This window comes from Panthera tigris, chromosome A3, assembly GCF_018350195.1.
Source record: "Panthera tigris isolate Pti1 chromosome A3, P.tigris_Pti1_mat1.1, whole genome shotgun sequence".
Taxonomy (NCBI): Eukaryota; Metazoa; Chordata; class Mammalia; order Carnivora; family Felidae; genus Panthera; species Panthera tigris.
In genome coordinates, this window is record NC_056662.1 from 118,976,363 (window position 1) to 119,001,204 (window position 24,842).

At 37.1% G+C, this 24,842-nt stretch overlaps 1 protein-coding gene and 1 long non-coding RNA gene across 8 annotated transcripts in view; one reads left to right on the forward strand and one right to left on the reverse strand.

The window, feature by feature from the left end:
- Positions 1-24,842, forward strand: part of ASXL2 (ASXL transcriptional regulator 2) — a 125,877-nt gene that overhangs the window by 76,848 nt on the left and 24,187 nt on the right. For 5 of the 7 annotated variants that reach the window (XM_042982342.1, XM_042982344.1, XM_042982341.1 and 2 more), the window contains 3 exons: positions 2,694-2,844; positions 19,487-19,602; positions 24,612-24,741. In XM_042982342.1, the coding sequence (XP_042838276.1) occupies positions 2,694-2,844; positions 19,487-19,602; positions 24,612-24,741 (397 nt within the window). Of the gene's footprint in view, positions 1-2,693; positions 2,845-16,621; positions 18,515-19,304; positions 19,403-19,486; positions 19,603-24,611; positions 24,742-24,842 lie in introns of those variants that run through there. The other 2 variants (XM_042982346.1, XM_042982347.1) reach the window with 2 other exon arrangements.
- LOC122237418 lies at positions 5,579-14,715 on the reverse strand. Its single transcript, XR_006215968.1, has 2 exons — positions 14,673-14,715; positions 5,579-5,722 (listed from the first exon to the last, which is right to left on the reverse strand). It is a non-coding gene; the product is annotated as an uncharacterized LOC122237418 (long non-coding RNA).

Below are 24,842 nucleotides of genomic sequence, written 5' to 3' on the forward strand. Positions count from 1 at the left end.
CAGAAGAAATTATCAGCAGGAGGAGAATTAATGCTTGGCATGCACTGACTGTTATCCATGTGTACGTGGGACTCTGTCCCCTCTTTTTAGCTTTGAGCTGTAGTCATCACTATGTTCAGTGGTTTTGTGTAGCCCACTAACATTAGAAAGTTCTAATTTACCTATAAAACCTCCTTTTTATACACTTTGTTAAAACTTCTGTGATTAGGGACTCTACTCCCACAGGGAGCTTTTTGTGTTTCTTTTAAGTCTTAGTTGTTCTAGACCTTCCATATTGTTAATAACATTAATTAAATGCCTACTCTATGCTGAGCACTGTGGAGGTCATAAAGAAGAAACTGGACGCTGATCTCTCGACTCTCACATAGTTATTAAAGCAATTGCATACTGACAAAATGTACTGTGATATAAAGTACTATACTATAAGGCCTCATGATCATGTAGAGAAATAAAGATTAATTTTGAAAAGAAGGATCTAGAAAGCTTTTTTTTTTTAACTTGTAAGATTTGGGATAAACTTTTACAAATAAGTAATGGGAGGGGGGCCTTCCAAGGATAAGGAAATAGCTTAAGTAAAGGCACAGATAGAAAGATTCAGAATGGATTTGAAAATAGAGTAAATTAGACTGGTTACCATAATCTGTGTGTGGGCTAGTGTGGTAACGAGTTGGGGGTGGGGTTAACATGAGGTAAAGATCCAACTTTGGAGGCTTTTGAAGACCTGACTTAGCAGTTTGAGAGAGAAAAAAAGAGAGATAGCTGAGGAGATGGCAGAGGTTTTTCAGGAAAATAGCATGATCAAATCTGTTAGGAAGATAATTCAAGTAGGATCGATTTAAGGATAAAGCAGGGATTGTTTGCAAGAGATAATTGACCTGAACCATGAGAGTGGTAGAAGAGATAGAGGCGAGGGACATTACAGAAATAAAATGTATACTATATGGAGTTGGTAATGATGAGGTGAAATGATTCTGAGATTTGGGGTGTGCACAGTTGACCAGTTGATCCTGAAAGGGTCACAAGTTTAAGTTTAAGAAGCATTATGTTTGTACTTAAAATACTTGTTGAACCTATGGGTCAGGAGGTCTGGCTGGCAACTAACTGTAAAAGTCCTGCATTTTGAAGGAAAGAATACAAAAATATAGGGTGTGTATTTTAAGAAAGTATATAACATAAGAAATGACTTAGAAATGGCGCTAGGATATAAACATAAGTGGGAAGTATCAGTTCCTTACTAGATCAGAGGTTATTATCTTGGCTGTAATGTTCTGAGTGCCAGTTGTAGGTAGGAGGGTTACATGTCGGAATTATTTTTTATCTGATTATAAAAATTAATTATGTGGGAAAATAAAAAAAATACATTGAGAGGAAAAAAGAACCATCCATAGTTTCATACCTTAGAAATAACATTAATATGTATATTTATGTGTGTATATTTTTATATACTATATACATATATAGTAGTTAATATTTACTAAGCTCTTATTATATGCCAGGCACTATTCTAAGCATTTTACATTTAACTCATTTAATTTCTGAATAATCTTTTAAGGTAGGTACTATTATCCCCATGGTATAGACAGGTAAACTGAAGCATATGAGGTTAAGACTTTGGCCAAAGCTGCATAATTAGAAGATAAAGCCAGAATTCAAACCCAGAAAGTTTTTATTTCCAAGTTCTTGATCTTGCAGCATATACTGTTATATTTCTCATATACTGTGCTGACACAGGTTATCCTTTCTGATTAGCAATCTCACTATCCAACGTAGAAACCAAAGATTCTTATGAGTTTTTTTTTTTTAATTTTTTTTTTAATGTTTATTTATTTTTGACAGAGACAGAGACAGAATGTGAGTGGGTTAGGGGCAGAGAGAGAGGGAGACACAGAAGCAGAAGCAGGCTCCAGGCTCTGAGCTGTCAGCACAGAACCCGATGCGGGGCTTGAACTCACAAGCTGTGAGATCATGACCTGAGCCAAAGTCAGACGCTCAACCGACTGAGCCACCCAGGCACCCAAGTGTTTAAAAAAATTATTCCTTTTGCGGTGCCTGGCTGGCTCAGTTGGTAGGGCATTCTGGTAGAGCACGTGATTCTTGATCTTGGGGTTGTAAGTTCGAGCCCCATGTTTTAAGATTACTTAAAAATACAAAAAAAAATTTTAATTTCTTTTATATTTGACTCTTGCTACTTATTAACCAATATGTAGGAATCAGATTCAAATAATACAGTATCTGTTCCTAACCAGACTCAACTGAATTCATAATACATAATGGTACATACATGCAAATAATGTGTGTGTGTGTGTGTGTGTGTGTGTGTGTGTGTGTATGGATGATGAATATATCTACCTTTTACAAAATTTTTATTATATACTTGTTTTATTCTGAACATTTCCTCATTTACTTGGACTTAATATATTTCCAGTTTTTGTCTAATTTGAGCCTCTGTATTGTGCTTGCATATGATTGTCATGTATAATTTTTATCTTTGGATGTAGATGGAAACATTAGCTAAATTGACCCAAAGAAGAGAGATGACAGGAATTCAGAAAATATTGCTGGTTCTGCTACTGAATCCTATAATACTAAAAATTAATCAGCACAGTTAAGTTGCAAACAATGCATATCAGAAATTTAATTCCTATTTGCTGAAATGGTAATGATTAATCCTAATTGGATGCCTACATTTTCAGAAAGATGTGCCGGATGGGGTGAAAGAGCTATCAGAAGGTTCAGAAGAAAGCAGTGATGGTCAGTCAGATTCCCAGAGTTCTGAGAACAGCAGCAGCAGCAGTGATGGTGGCAGCAACAAGGAGGGAAAAAAGAGCAGGTGGAAAAGGAAAGGTAAATCCACCTGATCTCTCAATAAAGTACTGAATGCTATAGGACAAATGCCCTTGTTAGCTCCTCTTTTTTCAGACCCTAGGACAGTCCGTCGCTTTCCCTTTCCCTTTAGATCGGTACCGTCCAGTTGAATTTCTTGCAGTGATGGAAATGCCCTGTGTCTATGGAGGTCCAACCCAACATAGCCAGTAGCTACACATGTCTATTGAGCCCTTCAAATATGGCAGTTTGGGAACTGAATTTTTATTCTTTTTTAACTTAAATAGCCACATGTGGCTAGTAGCTGTCGGTTGGACAACATAGCTCTAGGTTTTTTTATTTATTTATTTTTATTTTTATTTTTTTCAGTATATGAAATTTATTGTCAAATTGGTTTCCATATATAGCTCTAGGTTTTATCTGGATTTATTTTCAGTTCTTGGTCAGCCATAGCCTTTTTTTTTTTTTTTTTTAAAGACTGTTCTAATTTTTTTTCTTGTCTCTTTAACCTTCTCTTCTAAAATTTGAGCATTTTTTGCTCTAACAGCTATATGCTTACTAGGAAAAGAATGCTTTTCATTTCTGCTAGCAAAGCCTAAATTTAGTCTGATGGTCTTTGCTCTTTCCTGCTTGGTGTCTGCTTCATAGCTTATCCAAAAAACTTTTTTTAGGGAATAGTGTCTTTGTTGCTACAACTTACCTGAGATGGATTTTCCACTTAAGGATGCATTTTATTATCTATTCTTGCCGATTATCTGTAGCTTCTTGTCAGAGTCTTCTTAAAGAGGGCAAATTGTTTTCACCTCAGTATTCATAAATTCAGCTGTACATGCAGGGCAGATTTTAAGCCAGATCATGGTGGTTTCTTTACAAGGACTCATATTCCAGAACAAAATAGACATCCGAGGGTGTCCCTAGCTTGGATATCCTCTTAGGTTTGTGTTATAGGTCAACTCTCTTTGGATCTAGAAACGAGAGTGATATATGTAGGAATCCTGGATTAATTAATTTTAGGTGCCTTTGGAACTATTGATGTGGAACTGTATGAGAAAAGCAGTCTGATTCATTACCATCACTGCATTCATGCAGGTGCTACTCCTGGAGAGAACTGAGATGATTGGTGGCATCATTTGTGTCCTCTGGTAAAGCTACCACACATGCAATTTGGGCACATTTTGTAATCAGGATTTTAGCTTTAAGATCACAACCACTTAAGAGAGCAACCTAGACCTCACATACTAGGAACAAATGGTATAAAGTCAAATAAAGCTAGTACCTGTGGTAATTATTCTTGTGTGTGTGTGTGTGTGTATACACACACCCTGTCAGTAGTGAAAGGAGGTGTGGTCCAGGGCTTTACATTCCTTAGATTCCACTAAGGATCTTTTTTTGGGAGGGTGTAGCCAAAAGTGGTAAGGGGTCTATATCTCCTGCTTGTCCCCAGTTTAAACTTTTAAGTTTGCAAATTGTTGTTCTAAGATTAGGAACCAAGCCAAGTCATTAAGCAAGAGAAGCAGTTAGCAAGATTCATAATTTCTAGATGTGGCTGGAAACAGAAATCAATAACAAAGTTGGTCAGACTAGTGAATTTGGGAACAAAATCATGGTCTTGGAGGTCTCTCCTTTTCAATAGCCACATATGCAGCAGTAGCTGTTGTGGAGTAGGGGCTGTTACATGTTTGGTAAAGCCTGTCTCTAAGAAATTAAGAGGAGGGGCGCCTGGGTGGCTCAGTCGGTTGAGCGAACGACTTCGGCTCAGGTCACGATCTCGCGGTCCGTGAGTTCGAGCCCCGCGTCGGGCTCTGTGCTGACAGCTCAGAGCCTGGGGCCTGTTTCAGATTCTATGTCTCCCTCTCTCTGACCCTCCCCCGTTCATGCTCTGTCTCTCTCTGTCTGTCTCAAAAATAAATAAACGTTAAAGAAATAGCAATAGAATCCCATTGTTAATAGGTTAATAGATCTAAAATAGCATAACCTTGTGCTATACTTGGCATAATAATAGAAGATATTTAACAGGGAAGTAGTAGCAAATTCAGAATTGTGATCTAAATAAATTGTTATTGAACTGCCTTTGTATTCATTGCTTTTCTAGAAATTATCACATTATTGAGTATTTATCCTCAGTTTACGTTAAGATGACATGTTCTGTAAAGCTCTTTTCTCATTATAGGAAGTTCAGTAAACTAAGAGGAGAATGGGCTAAATGGTGTTTGGAAGATAAAGATAAGAGGGGCGCATGATGTCATGTGGAATTCATGTTTACTCTTTGCTGAGCTACCAGTAATGAAGAATGATTTCATTTCTCATAGAAAGTGCTTCTCTCGTTCATGGGTCGTACATATGGCGTATGGCTTAGATAGGTAAATTTTTAGGTGTATATTATGTAATCTGGGAATGTTTTTGTAGTCCAGTGCAAATGAAAGTGGAAAACTTGTAGTTAGCAGTGCTAGTAGCAACATGTAGCAGAGCAGTTTTAAATCAGTTACAGTTATTAATAAAGGGAAAGCAAAGTAATTGTGCCTATTCCGTTTTCTTATTTAGGGCTGTTACTCTCAATCTGACATCATTTTATTTCAAATGCATTGTAAGACAGGAAGAACATTGAGATAGTATCAAAACCCACTTCCTTTTATGTACAAAAATAAAGAGCTCTGACAGCAGAACTGGTACTTCTAGTTGAAAATCGATAGAACCTTTCTTGATAATAGGTATACCTTTCAGCCAAATAGGCAGAGAACAGAACTTTGAAATTCAGTCCAATATTAAAACTAGTTTATTGATTTCCATGTAAAGTGGAAGAACTTAGAAGTTCATAGCTTTGGTTCCTAATTGTCAGACAGGAAACCATGTTCAGAGAAGAGCTTTATGGGATTCCATGCCAAGGTAAGGCGGAGTAAATCTAGAAAAAAATGATTAGAGTCAACTTTTTTTGTTGCTTTTTTTTTTTTATAGGATCATAGCTAAGTGAAGTCTCTGTCTTTTCCCCCAAATAAAATACAAATATTGCAGCATGAAGCAAAGATAGAAGTATTATTTTTATCTTCTGATAGAAAAAAGTTTTGTTAAATTTTGGCCTGCTTTTAAAATGTCTTAAAAGAAAAATTAATTATGTAAGATATACCTTTTGACTTACAAGGAATTACAGATTCTTTCCAGGGGCATGATCTAATGTTAATTTTATCGCTTATGCAGAGGTATTTTAAATCAGAAATTTGACAAATACTATGTTTGGAGTTATTTAAAATACCAAAGACCTGCCTGCCCTATAACATCATTTATACATGTAAGTTTACTAAATGAGGATGATTATTTATAGAAATGTCTTCTTTAAAAATTAGTACACTGTGGAGAAAAACTCCTTTGGGCAAAGTTAACTTATGTGGAGAGAGAGAGCTTTGAGAGAGATGTTCTCTTTCTTCTCTGGTGTGGTTGGTGGCTGAGTCAGAGGTTTTAGCTCTGTCATATATTAAGGATGGCTCCACTGTTAGGACTTGGATAGGTAGGGTACCCAGGTATCCTCTCCATCTTTGGTTAGGGGATTGTTCGAATATTAATCGTAGCCACACCCTGCCAAGTTTGAAGGAGACTGCACTTGGAGTAGGAAGAGGGTACATAAAAAACTAAAAGTCTGTTAACTTCTAGAAATGAAACTACTCAAAAGAAAACTATTGTGAAAAAAGAACTCTCCCTTAAGAGAAGGATTACTGTTGATGAAAATTAAAACAGTTTGGATACTTCAGTTGTTATCAGTCTTTCAGCTGTTAATCCTTCAATTGTAGGAAGCTAAGCTTCAATTGTAATGTTATTGCTTCATTATTTCTGATAGTATTTCTTAAAAAAAAAAATTTTTTTTTGCCATTTATTTATTTTGGAGAGACAGAGACAGAGCATAAGTGAGGGAGGGGCAGAGAGAGAAGGAAACGCAGAATCCGAAGCAGGCTCCAGGCTCTGAGCTGTCAGCACGGAGCCTGACACGGGGCTCGAACCCATGAACCATGAGATCATGACCTGAGCTGAAGTCGGATGATTAATGACTGAGCCACCCAGGCACCTCTCTGATAGTATTTCTGATACTTCAGAGGGACCCATCAAATATCTTCAGGAAAAAAGATAATAGTCAGGGTCTATTTGCTAAGGCCTCCAATTCAGAGGCATCTAGCATGGATAGTCTGTATCCTTTTGATCTTGTTCAGTATAATCATCCATTGAAATGGAAAATTCTCAATGATGTAATATATCTGAAAAGTAGTACTTTCTGAACACGTACTCAGTGGGTAGTACCAGTTATCCAACAATCTGAAACTACTTGAGTAAACTATATAAAACTGGCTTTAATGAGCCTCAAGTTCTGAAATTTATTTTAAATATTTTTCTGAAAACAATCTTAAGCTGAAAAACTCATTTCTCTACTAGTTTGCTGGGTTTTAAAAATCAAATAGTAAGTAACTGCTGATCTTTTTATCAGAATTTGTTAATATTGTATCTATGTGTTTATAAGAAAGCAAACATTTTTGTTTCTAATCAGATACTGAATATGTTCTCTAAATACGAGTGCTTTTAAGCTGTTGAGCAGTCCACATTGGAGTAGTACCAATAGGTCAGGATATACTTGGGAAGTATTCTTTAGGCCATTAGTTGATTTATAAAATGAAAGAATTATCTCTATTTAAAATGCTTGCCACACTCATTCATTCTCCAGTACATATGTATTATTTGCCAGGTATTTGGGAAACCAATTTGAATAAGGTGTGGGCCCTATCCATAGCTAGAAGGATAGAAAAAGAAGCAATTAGCAAATGAGTTTAATAAGTAACAAGTGTTTATATGTGTCATGTTATGGCAGCATTAGAGAAGGGAATAGTTAACTTTACCTGGGTTACTACGGCTTGTGTAAGCTATAGGATAATTTTTTTAATGTCTATTTTGAGACAGAGAGAGAGAGAGCATGAGCAGGAGAGGGTCAGAGAGAGAGAGAGGAAGAGAGAGAATCCCAAGGAGGCTCTGCAGCTGTAAGTGCAGATTCCAACCAGGGGCTCAGAGTCACAAACCATGAGATCATGACTTAAGCTGAAACCAAGAGTCGGATGCTTAACCTGCTGAGCCACCCAGGCACCCCTAGAATAATATTTTAATATACTTCCTTCCATTGGGGGTATAACCTCTGAGGAATACAGGATATATTATGAAAAAAAAAAACATATATAAAGGCAAGAAAGTAGCAGCATGTGTACAGTGTTTTCAGGAATCCATATGATGAAGTAAAGTTTGGGTGGAAAAGGGGATTTGTGGAAAGAAAGTACGGGAAAGAAGTAGGGATCAGACTTAATATTTAGTGCTAGTCTCCATTATTTATAAGGTATTGGTGTGCATAAAGTAATGTGTTTTTTTTAATTTTTTTTTAACGTTTTTATTTATTTTTGAGACAGGCAGAGACAGAGCATGAACAGGGAGGGTCAGAGAGAGGGAGACACAGAATCTGAAACAGGCTCCAGGCTCTGAGCTGTCAGCACAGAGCCCGACGCGGGGCTCGAGCTCACGGACCGCGAGATCATGACCTGAGCTGAAGTCGGCCGCCTAACCGACTGAGCCACCCAGGTGCCCCTAAAGTAATGTTTTTTAATGTTACTTTTGAGAGAGAGTACAAGCAGGGAGGGGCAGAGAGAGGGGGACAGAGGATCAGAAGAGGGTTCTGTGCTGACAACAGAGAGCCTGATGCAGTGTTCCAACCTGCGAAACAAGATCATGACCTGAGCCGAAGCCCGACGCTGAACTGATTGAGCAACCAGCGCGCCCCATAAAGTAATTTACTAGGAGGATTAAGAAATGTGGTATTCTGGATCAGAGAATAGCAACCCTGCTGACTCTTTCAAATGTTTGTAGCCACATACCAAGAGGAACGAAATTTTTGTTTATAGTCCATTTGCTGTTGGTCTCATCCTTTTGTCCATGTAAGATCTGAGTTAATATACTAGCTTTTAAAAAATTTTTTTTATTTCTCTTTTTAATAAAGTTTGTTTTTGAACGAGAGAAAGAGAGTGCGTGCACGTGCATGAACATGCATGTGAGCAAGAGAGAGGGGCAGAGAGCGAGAGGGGAGAGAGAATCCCAAGCTCCTTGCTGACAGTGCCAGAGCCCAGTTGTGGGTCAATCCCACGAACCGTGAGACTTGATCTGAAGTCAAGAGTTGGACACTTAACCAACTGAGCCACCCAGGTGCCACTTAGTTTTTCTGTTTTATTATTTTTTTCTTTCAAGTTTTTATTTAAATTGCAGTTAGTTAAATATACTAGCTTTGATTTGTTTTTTCTACTTACTAGTGTTTATTGTGATGTCTCTTCCTATTGGATGGGGTCTTCCAAATGTGGGGCAATAGGCATTGAAAGAATTCACCTGAGGCAGAACCTAGGCGATAGGAGTTTATTGAACACACTGCAAGGGAGCAGCAGGCAGGACCCTAGAGGAGAGGCTGTCTGACTTGAGGCAGTGGTTGGGGGCTGTTTTTAAAGGGGGGAAGGTGAGGAGGTATGGGGATGTATGGAATTTTCCCTTTTTTGGTAACTGTGCCTGGTTGTAAGTACCCCTTGGTCAGTTACTGCCTGTGGATGTTTGGAGATGGGTTGCCTGATGTCTGTATTCAGCCAAGGGGTTGCCTTGCTCTGCATTCATTGCTCAAGTCCGTTTCCTAAAAGCGGCCTTTACATTTACGTTAGTTCAATTCATTTCTGTTCACTGGTATATAGGTTAAAAGAATTTATTTCCATTTTACTGTTGAAAATCATTTGTTTTGAGTAGATTTCCTTAATTCAGGATGAGATTAATTGGTGACATTAGTTGGTTTTATTTGAAGTTAAAAGTATAACTGGTAGTACAGAAGTGTGAGGGATTATTTTTCTCTAAATGCCACTTTGTAAGATTAGGATTATAAACATGTCTCAGGCCTTGTGGGACCTTTGGGCCAACACGCTGGTGTCCCAGCACTAATCAGTACGGATCTATGAAACCCGGAAAACGCTGGAATGGAGAGAAGGCAAAAAGCATAACAGAGGTTTGCTTTCCCACTGCTTGGTGTTGGTTTCAGAACTCAAGAAATATGTGTCTTTCACATGAATTTGTGCACTGAAAAATCGTATGTGCAAGCACACATACTATCTACCAAGAAATAAATGTAATTCATTTTTTTAAAAAGATTATAAGCAGGGGCTTGATGAAGTTAAAACGCAGCCTTAATGTTTATTTTTCAAACAGTGTCTTATTCTTAATATGTTCATCTTGTAGGATATAGCCCTAGGAAATCTTGGTTCCTTATTTTGTGACTGTGGCCACTATTCCCAAGCCCTTTCTGTACACCCCCTACCCTGCATCCTCCCCTCCTCAGCTAGCTGGTTTATTCTCAAACTTTTCATCACAAACGACCATTCTCTCCCCCCTCCTCTATCCTTTGTGCACTGATACTTACGTAAAATATATAAAAAATGGCCCAGCAGTGTCAGATTTCTATGAAAGTGTCTAAATGCGTATTCTCACTGTTGTTATTTCTCTTGTAGCAGACCTGTATTTGAACAGCAATGGTTTAGCTGGACCACATTTAAACAGCAGTGGTTTAAATGATTTGTCAACCTTAGAAACTGTTGGGGATGCTGTATTTCTTTAACAAGCCCTTGTTTTGAAATGAGAGTGGAAAATAACTGCACCTCCATAAGTAAATAATTAACTATAATGATTCTTCACTACCACTGCAGAGGCATTATGACATCTCTAGCCACTGCGCAAAAACTTCTGCCCCTTGTGTCAGTATAGATTAGTTTTACCTGTTTTAAAATTTTTGATTATATATATCTAAAAAAGTGCAGATATCGTAAGTATACAGCTTGTTGAATTTTCACAAATAGGACAGCACCATGAACCAGTATTCAGATCAAAGAACAAAATAGCGTCAGCACCCCAGTGGCCCTCTCTGTGCTCTTGTAAGATTTCATCCAAATTCTTGTGTATCTTATTCATACTCCTTTAAAAAATTTTTTTTATTTTTAAATATTTTCATTAAAATTTTTTTCTCTTTCATGTTTATTTATTTTGGGGGGGAGCAGGGACAGAGAGAGAGAGGGAGAGAGAGAATCCCAAGCAGGCTCCTTGCTATCAGCACAGAGCCCAACATGGAGCTCGATCTCATGAACTGTGAGATCATGACCTGAGCCGATATCGAGTCAGACGCTTAACCGACTTAGCCACCCAGGTGCCCCTATTCATCAGATTCTTAAAACTGAAGAGTATTCTATTTTATAAATATTTCCCAGTACCTCAATTTATTTATCGATTCTACCATTGATGAACACCAGGTTATTTCTAGTTTTTGCCTATTTTATTAACTTTATTGTGAATGCTTTTGTGTATGTCTCTCCCCCCCCCCCCCCCCCATTTCTTTTGGTATATACTTGGGAGCAGAATTAAGTGTAGTGTGTATTACCAGACAGTTTTCCAAAGTGCTTGTACCAATTTATAGCCATACCAGTAATGTATGAGAGTTCAACTAATATTTCACATGCTCACCAACGGTCAGTCTTTTACATTTTAGACTTTGGTTACTGTGTAATAGTGTCCCTTATGGTTTTAAATTGTATTTTCATCATGGCCAACAGAATTGGACTCCTTTTCATTAGTAATCATTTGGATGGCCTCCTTTGTGCAATGCCTTTTCCAGTGTTTTCAATTTTTCATGGGTCATCTTTTCCTTAGTTCTTCATATATTACCTAATTGAAGGTATATCTTGTAAGTAACTTCTCCTTTGTGGCCTTTTTTATTTTCTGAAAACTTTATTTTGATGAATACAGTTTCTTAATTTTAATATCATCCAGTACATCCCTAAGAAGATTGACTCTCCCACTGACACGAAAATAGTTTTTTCTGGTCCATAAAACACGTCTTAACAGATGTAAAGGAATGGGAATGATATAATGTCTGCTCTCAGACCGCAGTGAAATTAAACTAAGAGTCAGTAATAGAGGGACACCTGGCTGGCCCAGTTGGAGGAGCATGCAACTCTTGATTCTCAGGGTTATGAGTTTGAGCCCCAGTGGGATATAGAGATTACTTAAATAAATACAAAAACTTTTAAGAAAAAAGAAAAAGAAACAACACACTTTTGAATAACACATGGGTCAAAGAAGAAAAGAAATTTTTTAATATTTTGAACTGAATGAGAATGAAAACACAATGTATCAAAAGTCATGGTATGCAGTGAAGAAAGCAGGGGTTAGAGGGAAATTTAGTTTAGAAAAGAAGAAAGATCTCAAATTAGTAATCTGTGCCTCTACTTTAAGAGTTCAGAAAAAGAAGAGGAAATAAAATCTAAATTAAATCCAAGCAGAAGAAAAGAAATACTAAGAATTAGAGCAGAAATCAATGAAATTGAAAGCAGAATATTAGTAGAAAAGAATCAATGAAACCAAGAGCTGATTCTTTGAAAAGATCAATGAAGCTAAGAAAGCTAATTATGAATATCAGACATGAGAGGCCATCATTAAAGATCCCATGGACTTAAAAGGATAATAAAGGGATACTATGAACAGTTTTTCTTGTTTTTACTCTGAACAGTTTTGTGCCCACAGATTTGATAACCTAGATGAGATCGATCAGTTCCTTGAAAGACACAATCTGTCAAAACTCCCACAAGAAGAAATAGACTGTCTGAACAGGCCTGTGCCTGTTAAAGAAATTGAGTCAGTAATTAGTTACCTTCCAGAATAAAAAAAAACAGGCTCACTTTGATTCCCTAATGAATTCTACCAAACATTTAAGGAAGAAATTATACCAATTCTGTATGATCTCTTGCAGAGGATAGAGGCAGGGGGAATACTTCCTAACTCATTCTGTGAGTCCAGCATTACACTAATACCAAAACTAGACATGAGAAGAAAACTACAGACCAATGTCTCTAATGAACATGGATGCAAAAATTGTCAACAGAATATTTAGCAAATTGAATCCAATGATTTATAAAAGGAATTATACATCACCACCAGATAGGATTTATTCTAAGTGTACAAGGCTGGTTTAACATTCAGAAATCAGTTAATGTAGGGCCATCTGGGTGAGTTACAGCCAAAGTAGTTACCAGGAAACAAATCAGGGCATTGAATACCTCTTATCAATAAATAAAAATAATATACATACAACCAAGAAAGCTAGAAAAAAGAAGAACAAAGTAAAGCAATAAAAAGCTGAGCAAAAGAATTAAAATGGAAATTACTGAATTTGAGAGGGGGACAATGATAGAAACAGTTTCAAAATAAATGAATAAAAGAGACCAGCTTCACTGACCTTTAAAAAGAGAAAAGATATACATATACAAATTCAGATTGAAGTAAATACCAAAACAAAAGTTTTAAACCACAAGACTTTTTCACAAGCTTTAAGAACTCAGATGAAGTGAGATGATTTTGTAGGAAAACAGGATGCATAAAAATTGAACCCAGTAGAGATAGAAAATCTAAACAATAAAGTTTCATGCAAAAAGGGATATAGAAGAGCTCCCCTTCAAAAGAACACATACTTAAACAGAAATTCATTGTTCACAGACTATATTTAAAGATCAAACAATCCCAATGTTTTTAAAACTATTCCAGTGCAGGAAAAAAGGTCATCCAGATTCTTTTTCGAAGTAAAATTTTAAAACTTTCCACAAAGTACAAAGCTGTCTTGTGAACATTGAGGGAAGATCTTAAAGGTTAACATACAGAATCCAGCCATATGTTAAAAAAATTATATATCCTGGGGCGCCAGCGTGGCTCAGTCAGTTAAGCGTTGACTCTTGGTTTTGGCTCGGGTTGTGGTCTCATGATCTGTGGGTTCAAATCCTGCACACACACGCTGGCTATGTGCGCATGCTGTCTCTCTCAAAGTAAATAAGTAAACTTAAAAAAAATTATATATCCTTAAAAAATGGGGTTTTAGGTTGTAAGTATGATTCATTACTGGGAAATCCATTATACTTTATCATATTAATACAACTAATATGGAAAATCTTATCTCTGTACTTGCTGAAAAGGCCTTTGTGTAAATTCAGTACTCAATAAAATTGAGAATTGGTGGATACTATTTTAACATAATAACTTAGTCAAAAAAAACCAGCATCTTAATGGGGAAACACCAGTGGCTTGCCCTTAGGTTAGAACAAGTCAAGAACAAGGTGCCCAGTGTCTCAGTTCTTATATTCCAACACAAGTAAGCAAGAGAAAGCCGTTGGAACAGTGAGCAACAAAAAAAGGGGAAAGCTGCTTCTGTGTGTAGATGACACATGCAATTAATGAATCTGACAAAAGAATCCGTGGAGATAAAGTCTGATAGAGAAGGGAATTTAGAGCTGTATTTTCCAAAACGACGAAAATGGATTCATTTTTCACACCATACTCCATGATAAATTTCAAACAAACGAGAGATACAATGTAAAACATGAAACTGAGTACTAAAAGGAGAAAACATGGGTGAGCTCCTTTTAAAACCCGAGAATAATAAAACTTTTTAAAGTGTTGTTTCTGGAAGCATATATTTTTATCTGTTGACTTAGCAAACCCACCTCTAAGAATCAATCCTCAGACACTGTCGACAATACAAAATAGCATAGCTTAAGACTAATGCTTCTCAATCACATAGATTTTATTATGACACAGATTCCTGGGCCCCACCTTCCAAGTTTCTGATTCAGTAGATCTAGACTGGGATCTAGTAATTTGCATTCCCAACAGATTTTTTGGTACTGATGGTGTTTTTCTTGGTACAATACCTTAAAGAACCACTGATTAAGACATTGTATTAATAAGAGCAAAAGACAAGAAAGAATGGACATACTCACCAAAGTCTGGTTGAAGAAATTATGGTACATCTGTACAGTGGAATTCGGTGTAGCTATTAAAAAAGGAATGTGGAAGATCTCTGTATTCTCTTCTAGAATGTTCCACAGGATATATTAGTTAAGTTAAAAAAAAAAATCAAGATTTTGAACAGCTTACAGTGCAGATTTTTTTTTGCTTAAAAAAAAAGTAAAAGTATTAAAATATATACACTATGGTTTCGCCAAAACAAAAATACAAGCAAACAAAAATGGAAGGATAGTTAATACAATTTCCTAAAAGGGAAGAGAAGTAATAAAGTAATGTAGATAGGGGAGGGAGCTAGGCTTATATGGAAGTAACTTGTTTTATTGCTTTACATAATTAAACCAAGTTTTTAAAGTGTACTTTCTAGAAATATGAAACAAAGCAAACTGAAGTATATGTCAAATTTTTGGCATAATGACATACATAAGTTGTTTGGGATCTATCTTAGGTGTAGGAGTCCAGACACAAAGACATCTTAAACTATATTTGAGTAGTCTTGTTTTCAGTAATTATATTGGTACAGTTTCTTTGCAACTAGATGTATATTAGGAAAACATTAATAATTACAGTAATGTTATTAGGAACCAGGGTTATCAGGGAAGAAGGGAAGTGATAGAAGTATAAAATCAGAAAAGTTAAGTGATAGTCCTGTAACATAAAATTAAAATTTGTTATCTGTGCATGAATTTTTCTCCTTCTAAAAAAAAGACTTTCGGGGCGTTTGGGTGGCTCAGTTGGTTAAGTGCCCAACTTCGGCTCAGGTCATGATCTCATGGCTCCTGAGTTTAAGCCCTGTGGGCTTTGTGCTGCCAGCTCAGAGCCTGGAGCCTGCTTCAGATTCTGTCTCCCTCTCTCTCTGCCCCTCCCCCACTTATACTCTGTCTCTCTCTCTCTCAAAAATAAACAACCATTAAAAAATTAAAAATAAATAAAAATTTAAAAAAAAAAAGACCTTTCTTGTTCTAACCATTAAAGTCCTAGAACCAGTGGTAACCCTGTAGCAAGTGATTACCCCCTTCGGTGCAGCACATGGTCTTTTAATACCATTTCCTATTTGAAAGATACCAGTGGTCCTTGGAAAAGTGGCTGATCCAAGTTGGGGGAGAAAAAGATGCAAGGTTGCCTCGGACTCTTTCTTGTTAGATAGCAAGGAGAAGCAGTTGGTTACTGCTGAGGCCATGTCCTAAAGATGGTTTACAACTTACAGGCTCTCACACTAACTCAAAAGGGGACAATCTGAGTGCCAAATTTGCAATGATTGTTTTTGATTTAAACATCTCAAATATATAAACATCTATGGATTGACCATGACACTTTAAAATCAATTTACATACTGTTACTTTTCTGAGATTGCTATAACAAATTAGCACAAACTAGGTGCCTTGAAACAAACTTATTTTCTCACAGTTCTGGAGAACGGAAGTCTGAAATCAGGTATCAGCAGGGCCACACTCCCTACAGAGGCTCTAGGGGAGAACTCTGTTTTTTGTATTTTTTTTAGCTTCTACTGGTTGCTGACTTACTTGCCTTGTGGCCACATCACTCCAATCTCTGCCTGTCTTCACATCGCCTTCTTTTCTGTCTGTCCTCTGTGTCATTGGATTTAGGACACTGAGATAATCCAGGATGATCTCATCTCAAGATCCTTAACTTAATTCCATCTGCCAAGACTCTTTTTCCAAATAATGTGACATTCACAGATTCTGGGGATTAGGACATAGCTTTTTGGTGGCCACCATTCAGCTCACAACAAATACCCACTCATTCTGAAAACAATACTAGTTTGCAGGGCGCCTAGGTGGCTCAGTCTGTGAAGCGTCCCTTGGTTTCAGCTCATGTAATGGTCTCACAGTTTGTGGGTTCGAGCCCCACACTGGACTCTGTGCTGACACACTGGGATTCTCTCTCTCTGCCCCTCCCTGGCTTGTGCACACACACACTTTCTTCTCTCTCTCAAAATAAAAATAAAAATAAAAAAATGAAACTATACTCAGTTTGGATCTTAGCTATGCCCCTTACTGTCTGAGTCCTTTGGCAAACTCATTACATTTCCTGATATGTAAAATTTAGATAATCTCACAATATACAGAAGAATGTGTATATTTAAATTTTTGCATAAATATATGTCCTTAAAAATCTTTTCATATTTTTTTCTTTTTGTAGAAAAAGGTCAGCAAGGATGCCAACCCAAATACACTACTTAGTTATCTCTGAGGGGAGAATTGGAGGAGTTTGGGTGGGAATAGAAAGCGGACTTGGACCCACCTTAAAGGGTAGTTCAGTGAAATCCTGTTCACATGAACCTAGCACACTATTAGATACACACAAGATACTTACTTTTGGTTCTTATTAATAAACTTGTGTGTGAAGACAGGTAGCCACTAAAACGCAATCTGAGAGGGAAGTTTCTCACCATGTGTTTAAATCTTGTTTGTTGTTTGTAGTTCTGAGCCTTAAACATATGAAAGTTAGGACAAAGTTTCATATACGTTATGAGACCAGTACTTGGCATAAGTCAAATCTGGGAGATACTCCTTACTTGGTGGGTCCTGAAGTTTTCGTGATTTATTTTGGCTGGCTTTGAGTTTGGCTGGCTTTGAGACGTGTTTATGGTTTCATTTGTTAGAAAGGGCTTTTGCCTTAAGGGGGAACAGTCCACAAACAGTTTGCCGTGGTAATACGGATAGCTTTTATTGTTCCTTTTTCAGGCTGCAAAATGGAATTCTTATATTCTCTAAGGGAATTATTTTGTTTTCTGTTTATTTTTAGGCAGTATTTGAGGTAGGTAAGGAAATGCATATTTTCAGATTTCTGCAAACCATTGACGAGAAAGTGAGCATAGTCAAATATTAATAGTGTTTAACTTTATTTTCATTATGTCCCTTTAAAAACATCGGTTCAAATGAAAAAGATAGGCAATAACAAGTGTTGACAAGCATTAGAACCCTCGTACATTCCTGTGGAATTATAAAAATGGTATAGCCGTTTTGGAAAACATTTTGACAGTTCCTCAAAAGTTAACCATAGACTTGCTGTAAGACCCAGCAACTCCACTTTAATACATGAACCCAGGAGAATTGAAAACATCTGTCCAACATGAAATTGTGCTGATGAGTGTTCTTCACATCATCATTCAGAATGGCCAAAGACGTAAATGACCCAAGTGATCATCAGCTAATGAATAAACAAAATGCAGTGTGTGCATACAATGGCATATTATTTGGTGATAAAAGGGAAGTATTGATCCATGCTCTGACATGGATGAAACTTGAAAACGTGCTAAGTGGAAAAAACAGTCATGAAAGAGCACATATTGTTTGATTCCATTTGTATGGAATGTCTAGAATAGGCAAGTGCATAGGGACAGAAAGTAGATTACTGACCTCCTGGGATTAGAGGCATAGTTAGGGGAAACAGGGGTGACAGCTAACCAGTATGGGGCTTTATCTCAGTAAAGCTGTTATTTTTTAAAATTGGTCCACATAAGTAGACTGAGGATGTGGTTTCTTTTTGCTGCTCAGTTATCTCAAGAACTACCCAATTTTATTCTTGTATGATAGATTACAGTGAGCTTTTTTAAGCATCACACTTACTGTATGTCAGTTCTTTCCCATATATAAACCCTGTCATAAGGGTGGAATGCAAAGCCAATACCAAGTCTGACAAGTCAACCTTCTTAGTATTATCTGCTCTTGTCCTCTTGAAATGTTCTCTATTGTGTATTCCTTTGTTAGGACATCTGAGAACCCATGGAAATGCTATTTTCCAAACCTGTGTATTCCAATGAGTCATGCATGCTTCTGCACTTTTATATCAGGTAGCTACCTACCAACATACTTTATATGGTATCTTAAAGCTCTTTAGCCATAGCTAAATGGGATGCCATTTTGCTATCCAGGCCTTTATAGTCCAGCTGCCATGGAAAGGAGAAGGTGTCAGTAAGCACGCACTCTGTCAACACTATTCCAGAGTCATCACCAGCGGCAGCAATTATTCTTTTATTATTAAAGGGTCTGAATCAGCAGTTTCGTTATCTCTCGCCGTGAGCTGCACGCACTGCTGAACTTTACAGAACCTAAAACTGTAATTGCTATTTATTAGAAGAGGACAGGCTCTTGAAGGGGAAACCCTCATTCACATAAGACTGATGTTTGGCTCAGCTCTGATGGGGTATAAAACAAGTAGTGATGAGTAGAGAGGGGTTATACCCTGTGCAAACGTCCATTGCTACCATTAGAGGTATCCTACAACCCTCTCACACTGACTGGTGGGCCTGAAACTATTGATTTAAGAGATGAAGGAATATAAGAATTAAAGCTGTTCTAGAGTTTTTGAGGTGGAATGGCCTTATCGCCTTCATTTTAAAATAGGGAAAACTGGACCCTTTCTGTCAGCCCAGGGCCCTTGCACTGTATCATGTTGTCATCAGATTTACCTTAAGACACACATACTGTACAACAGGCTCTAGAATCTTTTCTCAGTTTTATCTAATTTGATGACTCATGGTTTATATTCTTCCTGCTTCAATCAATCTATTGAAAAATAAAAAAATGAAAAGTAGTGAATATTAACACCCATCCCTTCCCCGTCCTATCATCCTTCACTAGAGCTTTCTGAGGAAATAAACTGAAAAGGGAGGCTGTTGCAGTAGAACTCCAAAAAGAAGATCCTTCCCAAAAGTGTTTGGTCACAGTTCTTAATACAGGTAGCAGCATATGATTGGGGAAGGAATGGTGCTTGATACCAACTCTGATAACCACCTTTTTTATTGTCATTTCCCCCCAACTAGTATCGTCTAGACTGTCACAACCATCCTCTCCCCAGTCAGGCTGCCCATCACCTACCATTCCAGCAGGTAAAGTCATTTCTCCATCACAGAAGCACAGCAAGAAGGCACTAAAACAGGTAATCATGCTAGTCTGTGTTTAACAGAAGTATTATGTTCTTGATTAAAAATGCATGATTCTGGAAGTCATTGACAATTTCTTGAAAGGACATTAGGTCCTTTTAAGGAAAAATTTCATGTAGTTTCCCAATCTGGATTTAGTAATATATGTACCTCTGTGTTGTAGGTTTATGGTAGATAGTCTTTTTATCACGTTTAAAAAGCTCTTCATTTGTGGGGCACTGGCAGGCTCAGTGGTTGAGTGTCTGACTCTTGATTTTGGCTCAGGTCATAATCTCACAGTTTGTGAGATTGACTCCCTCACTGGGCTCTGTGCTGACGGTGCAGAGCCTACTTGGGATTCTCTCCCTCTCCTTCTCTCTTCCTGCCCCTCCCTGGATCTCTCTCAAATAAATAAATAAACATTTAAATTAAAAAAAAAAAAAGCTCTTCATATGTTCCTAACTTCCTGAGAAGCTTCTGTTTGTGTGCATGTTTGTTTGTTTTAATGTTAATTTTTGAGAGAGACAGTGTGAGTGGGGAAGAGACAGAGAGAGGAGACACAGAATCCGAAGCAGGCTCTAGGCTCTGAGCTGTCAGCACAGAGCCCAACGAAGGTGAGATCATGACCTGAGACACTCAACTGATTGAGTCACCCAGGAGCCCCTGTTTGTTTTAAATTATGAATAGGTGTTGAACTTTTTAGGTTCGTTTTCTTCATCATTTATTAAGATGATCAGGTAGCTTTTCTCTTTAAATCTATTAAAACACAGAATTCCATGGCTAGATTTTCTAATGTTAACATATACTTAGCTTTCTGGAGTAAACTCTACATGTTGTTACCTATTTTTGAATACGTTATAGAATTTTCTTTTTTAAGATTTTTGTTGTTTTCTTGTACAGTTTTGGACTCAGGATGGTTCTAATATAAAATAAGTTGGGTAGCTCTCTATATTTTTCTAGATTTTTGGAAAACAATTGTAGAAATTATCTTTTTCTTGAAAATTTTTTAAATCTCACTTTTAAAAATTGTGCTAGCATTTCAGTTTCATCTATTTTTAGTGGTCTCATTTGATTCCTGCTTTTTGAACTAATTTTAGAAAAAGGGTTTTTTTGGAAATTTCTCTTAAAACATGGTCCATTTGATATTATTGATATTTTTGATATTATTTTTATTTTTCATTATTTTTTAAGTTTGCTTAATTTGAGAGCAAGAAAGAGCATGTGGGTGCCTGCGTTTGAGCAGGGGAAGGGGCGGAGAGAGAGAATCCCTGTGAGATCATGACCTGAGCCAAAATCGAAAGTCAGAGGCTCAAGCAGTCCACTGAGCTAGCCAGGGTCCCCTCACTTGATTTTTAAAAATACGTATTTATCTGTGGGGCAGTTGGCTGGCTCAGTCAGTAGAGCATGCGACTCTTGATCTTGGGATTGTAAATTTGAGCCCCATGTTGGGTATAGATAAAATCTTTAAAGAAAATTGTTTAAAGTTGTGTGTAGCGTTCTTTTATGTGTCCTTTTTGTTCCTCAGTGTTGTTCGTTTATCATGTATCTTTTTTCCCAGTGCTACTTAGCCATCCATCTATTTTGTTGGGCTGTTCAAAGACCTAGCTTTCAATTTTTTAAATGCAAAATGATCTATAAATACAAACTCACTAGTAATTAATGGAACCTTAACAGACTACTTTTATCCTCAGTTGGTATACACAAGAACTTAATTTGTAATATCAGGCGTTGGCAGGTATGTAGAAAAATGTCTAATGGCAGTTTGACGGAATATAAATTACTGTAGAAAGAAATTTTGTGATGTCTGTTAAAATTTTATTTTATTTTTAAAGTTTATTTCTTTATTTTGAGAAAGAGAAACATAGAGCATGAGCAGGGGAGTGGCAGAGAGAGAAGGAGAGAGAGAATCCCAAGCAGGCTCCTCACTGACAGTGCAGCCATGAGATCATGACCTGAGCCACAGTAGAGTTGGATGCTTAACTGACTGAGCCATCCAGGCGCCCCTGTCTATTAAAATTTTAAGAGCACATATCCCATGACTAAGCATTTGAACGTTTTGGAACTTAGGTTAGAAAAATACAAATAAATACACATATCAATTACACACACACACACACACACACACACACACACACACACACACATATTTGTGTTAAAGTTTGTAATAGCAAAAACTTGCAAGTAGCCTAATATATATCAGTTAGGGAATCCCTTATGTAAATGATGGCATATCTATATGCTGGACAATTATGCAAGATTAAATGTTGGTAATATGGTTGTTTTATATATATAGACATGGAAGCATCACCACACTATAATGTTGAATCACTGAAGTTATATTACAACATGTAGAGCATGATGCCATTGATAAAAAATAAATACATATCTGCAAAACAATATTATATTTTTAGCAGAAATACACTCATAATGTCAATGTAAAAAAAAAAGCTCAATATGGAAAAATAAATTGATGTTTGTAGTTATCTCTGAAGATTAGGGACAAGACTGAGTGATGGTCAAGGGAGTTTAGCTTTATGTGTGATAAATGGTAAAGATCGTAATCATGTATTATTCTATATAATTGAAATTTTAAAAATTATGTAGATCTTAAAGTATTTAAAGCAAAAGTGCTTTTTTATTAAGAGTTTCAGAAATTCAATAACATTAATTGCTGTCTGCCTGGATAATAAATACAATATTTTATTTTGTATAAAAATACAAAATAGCACTTGTAGTTTTATAAATACTTTGGAGGATTTTAAGAAGTATAAGATGCTTTTTTCCACAGGAAAAGGCAAGTATTTTCCTAAACCTTGTTAGATAATCCACAACATGTTTACTACTCCTGTATTATTACACTCCTGTAATCCCAAGGGTCAAATGTATTGGAAGAATTCCAGTATGGGAAATTATGTAAATAAGGTTGGTGGGATGTAAAGTAAGGCCTTGCCTTCAGTGTATGTTTGGTATGGTATTAGATGAGGAAAAAATTAGTTCAACATAAGTTATCCTTTATGACAATGAAGGGTTGTTTTTGCTGTTTGGTTTTTAATTTTTTTTTATGTTTATTTATTTTTGAGAGAGAGAGAGAGACAGACAGAGCACGAGTGGGGACAAAGGCAGAGAGAGAGGGAGACATAAAATCTGAAGCAGGCTCCAGGCTGTGAGCTGTTGGCACACAGCCTGACTCGGGGCTCAAACCGTGAGATCATGACCTGAGCCAAAGTCGGACAGTTAACCGACTGAGCCACTCAGGCACCCCCCGTTTTTTAATTTTAAAATAGAATTAGGAACACTGTAAACTACTGAGGGAGAAAAAGAACTGAGTACGCTTCCTAAATAGAGAGGCTATAAGTTACTCTGTTTCCATCATGTGTCTGAATTTATATGATGACAGTAGGAATAGATGAGATCAAATGGTTCTATTAAATTTTGCACTAACCTAGAATGATCTAGATATTGTGAATGACCAGAACAGACTCTAGTGGCTGCCACCCAGGAAGTGTATAAACGTTTTCTGTTCTGATTGCAGAGAATGAGAGATAAGCTAATCAGAAAATGCCAACTTTTTTTTTTAAGTTTATTTATTTGTTTTGAGAGAGACAGAAACAGCATGAGTGGGGGGAGGGGCAGAGAGAGAGAGGGACACAGAGAATCCAAAGCAGGCTCTGGGCTGCCAGCCTGGATGGAGCTCATGTGGGGCTTGAACCCACGAAACCACGAGATCATGAACTGAGCCAATGTTTTTTATACATTATGCGCCTGCTTGCCTGCTGTAATGTTGTAGGTGAATGTGAGCCAGATACCTGACTCACTCAGTTACTGTTTTCCCTTGACAGCTTAGTCATGATCAGTTGTTGTATAGCAGGGATGAGTGTAAATGTGGAACCGGAAGGAGAAAACTATATTGTGCGGAGGGAATGGGAACCAACTGGCCAGTTATTCCACACTTTTCTGCATGATGCTCTGAAGGTTGAAGCTTAAACTGGCAGTTTAGTAAGGTCATAGATTTCCAGCCTTTTCTTGAAATGTATCTCTACTTTCTTAGTTTCTCTTTTTTAACCTTGAGTTAAAAAGTTGCCTTCATATATTTTCATGACTAAAATCTGAGAAGTTAACTGTCTTTTTATTCATTATTTAACTAGTTGAGTGTAGTGTATTCTAGAAACAAGCTAGAAACGTTATAGAAATAAAAATAATTCTGAAATAGCCAGGAGGAACCACACTATTCTTAGAACCAGTATTTTCTAGGGTCGCCTGGGTGGCTCAGTGGGTTAAGCCTCTGACTTCGCCTCAGGTTGTGATCTCACAGTTTGTGGGTTCAAGCCCCGTGTCCGGCTCTGTGCTGACAGCTCGGAGCCTGGAGCCTGCTTCGGATTCTGTGTCTCCGTCTCTCTCTCCCTACTTTGCTCACACTCTGTCTTTCTCTCTCTCAAAAATAAACCAACATTAAAAAAAATTAAAAAAACAAAACTTTTCTAACCTTTATTCCCTTCTATATATTGCATTGCTGTAAATTGCAGAGGATTTGGTCATTGGGCCAAATCTTACTGCTCTTACAGTCGATCAGAATAAGTAGTTATTTACAACCTTTTGTCCAAATGTATCACCTCCGAAATATACATAAGCTAAATATTTACGTTTGTACGTAGAATTAATGCAAGTGGGAATCTTTTTGGTGGAGGGTTTAGAATTTGTTTCCAGAAATGATTGAAAACCTCTAATTTGCTGCTGCAAATATGGAAAGTCCATGGCTTACTGGTGATTTTTAGGTTCTAAAAATGTTCATGACTAATTCTCACATTTATCTAAAGGAGTAATAGTGCCAAAAAAATACTCAGACTCTTAAAGTATCATTCAGGCCTTGTGTTCAACTGGTTTAATTTAGGTTTTGTTTACTTTGATAGCTTTCAAAGAAATTGAATGATCAGCATGCTCCTCACCACTTAAAAAGCAGTCGTTTACTTTTTGCGATTACTAAAAACTGATTTGTTTTTGTTGCTCATAGCCAGTTTTCTTTTTATAGGCTCTAAAACAGCAACAGCAGAAGAAGCAGCAGCAACAGCAATGCAGGCCAAGCATGTCCATCTCCTGCAACCAGCCTCTCTCCCTGAAGACTGTCAAAGCAGCCAGTGACTCTGTATCTGCCAGGCCTGGTAGGCAGATTTGGGCATCTTTTCAGTGGAAGTTCTTTTTCCCGTATTTTTGTGTTGTTTTTCCACGTTTGGATACCATATCATTTATTTTTAAATTGCTG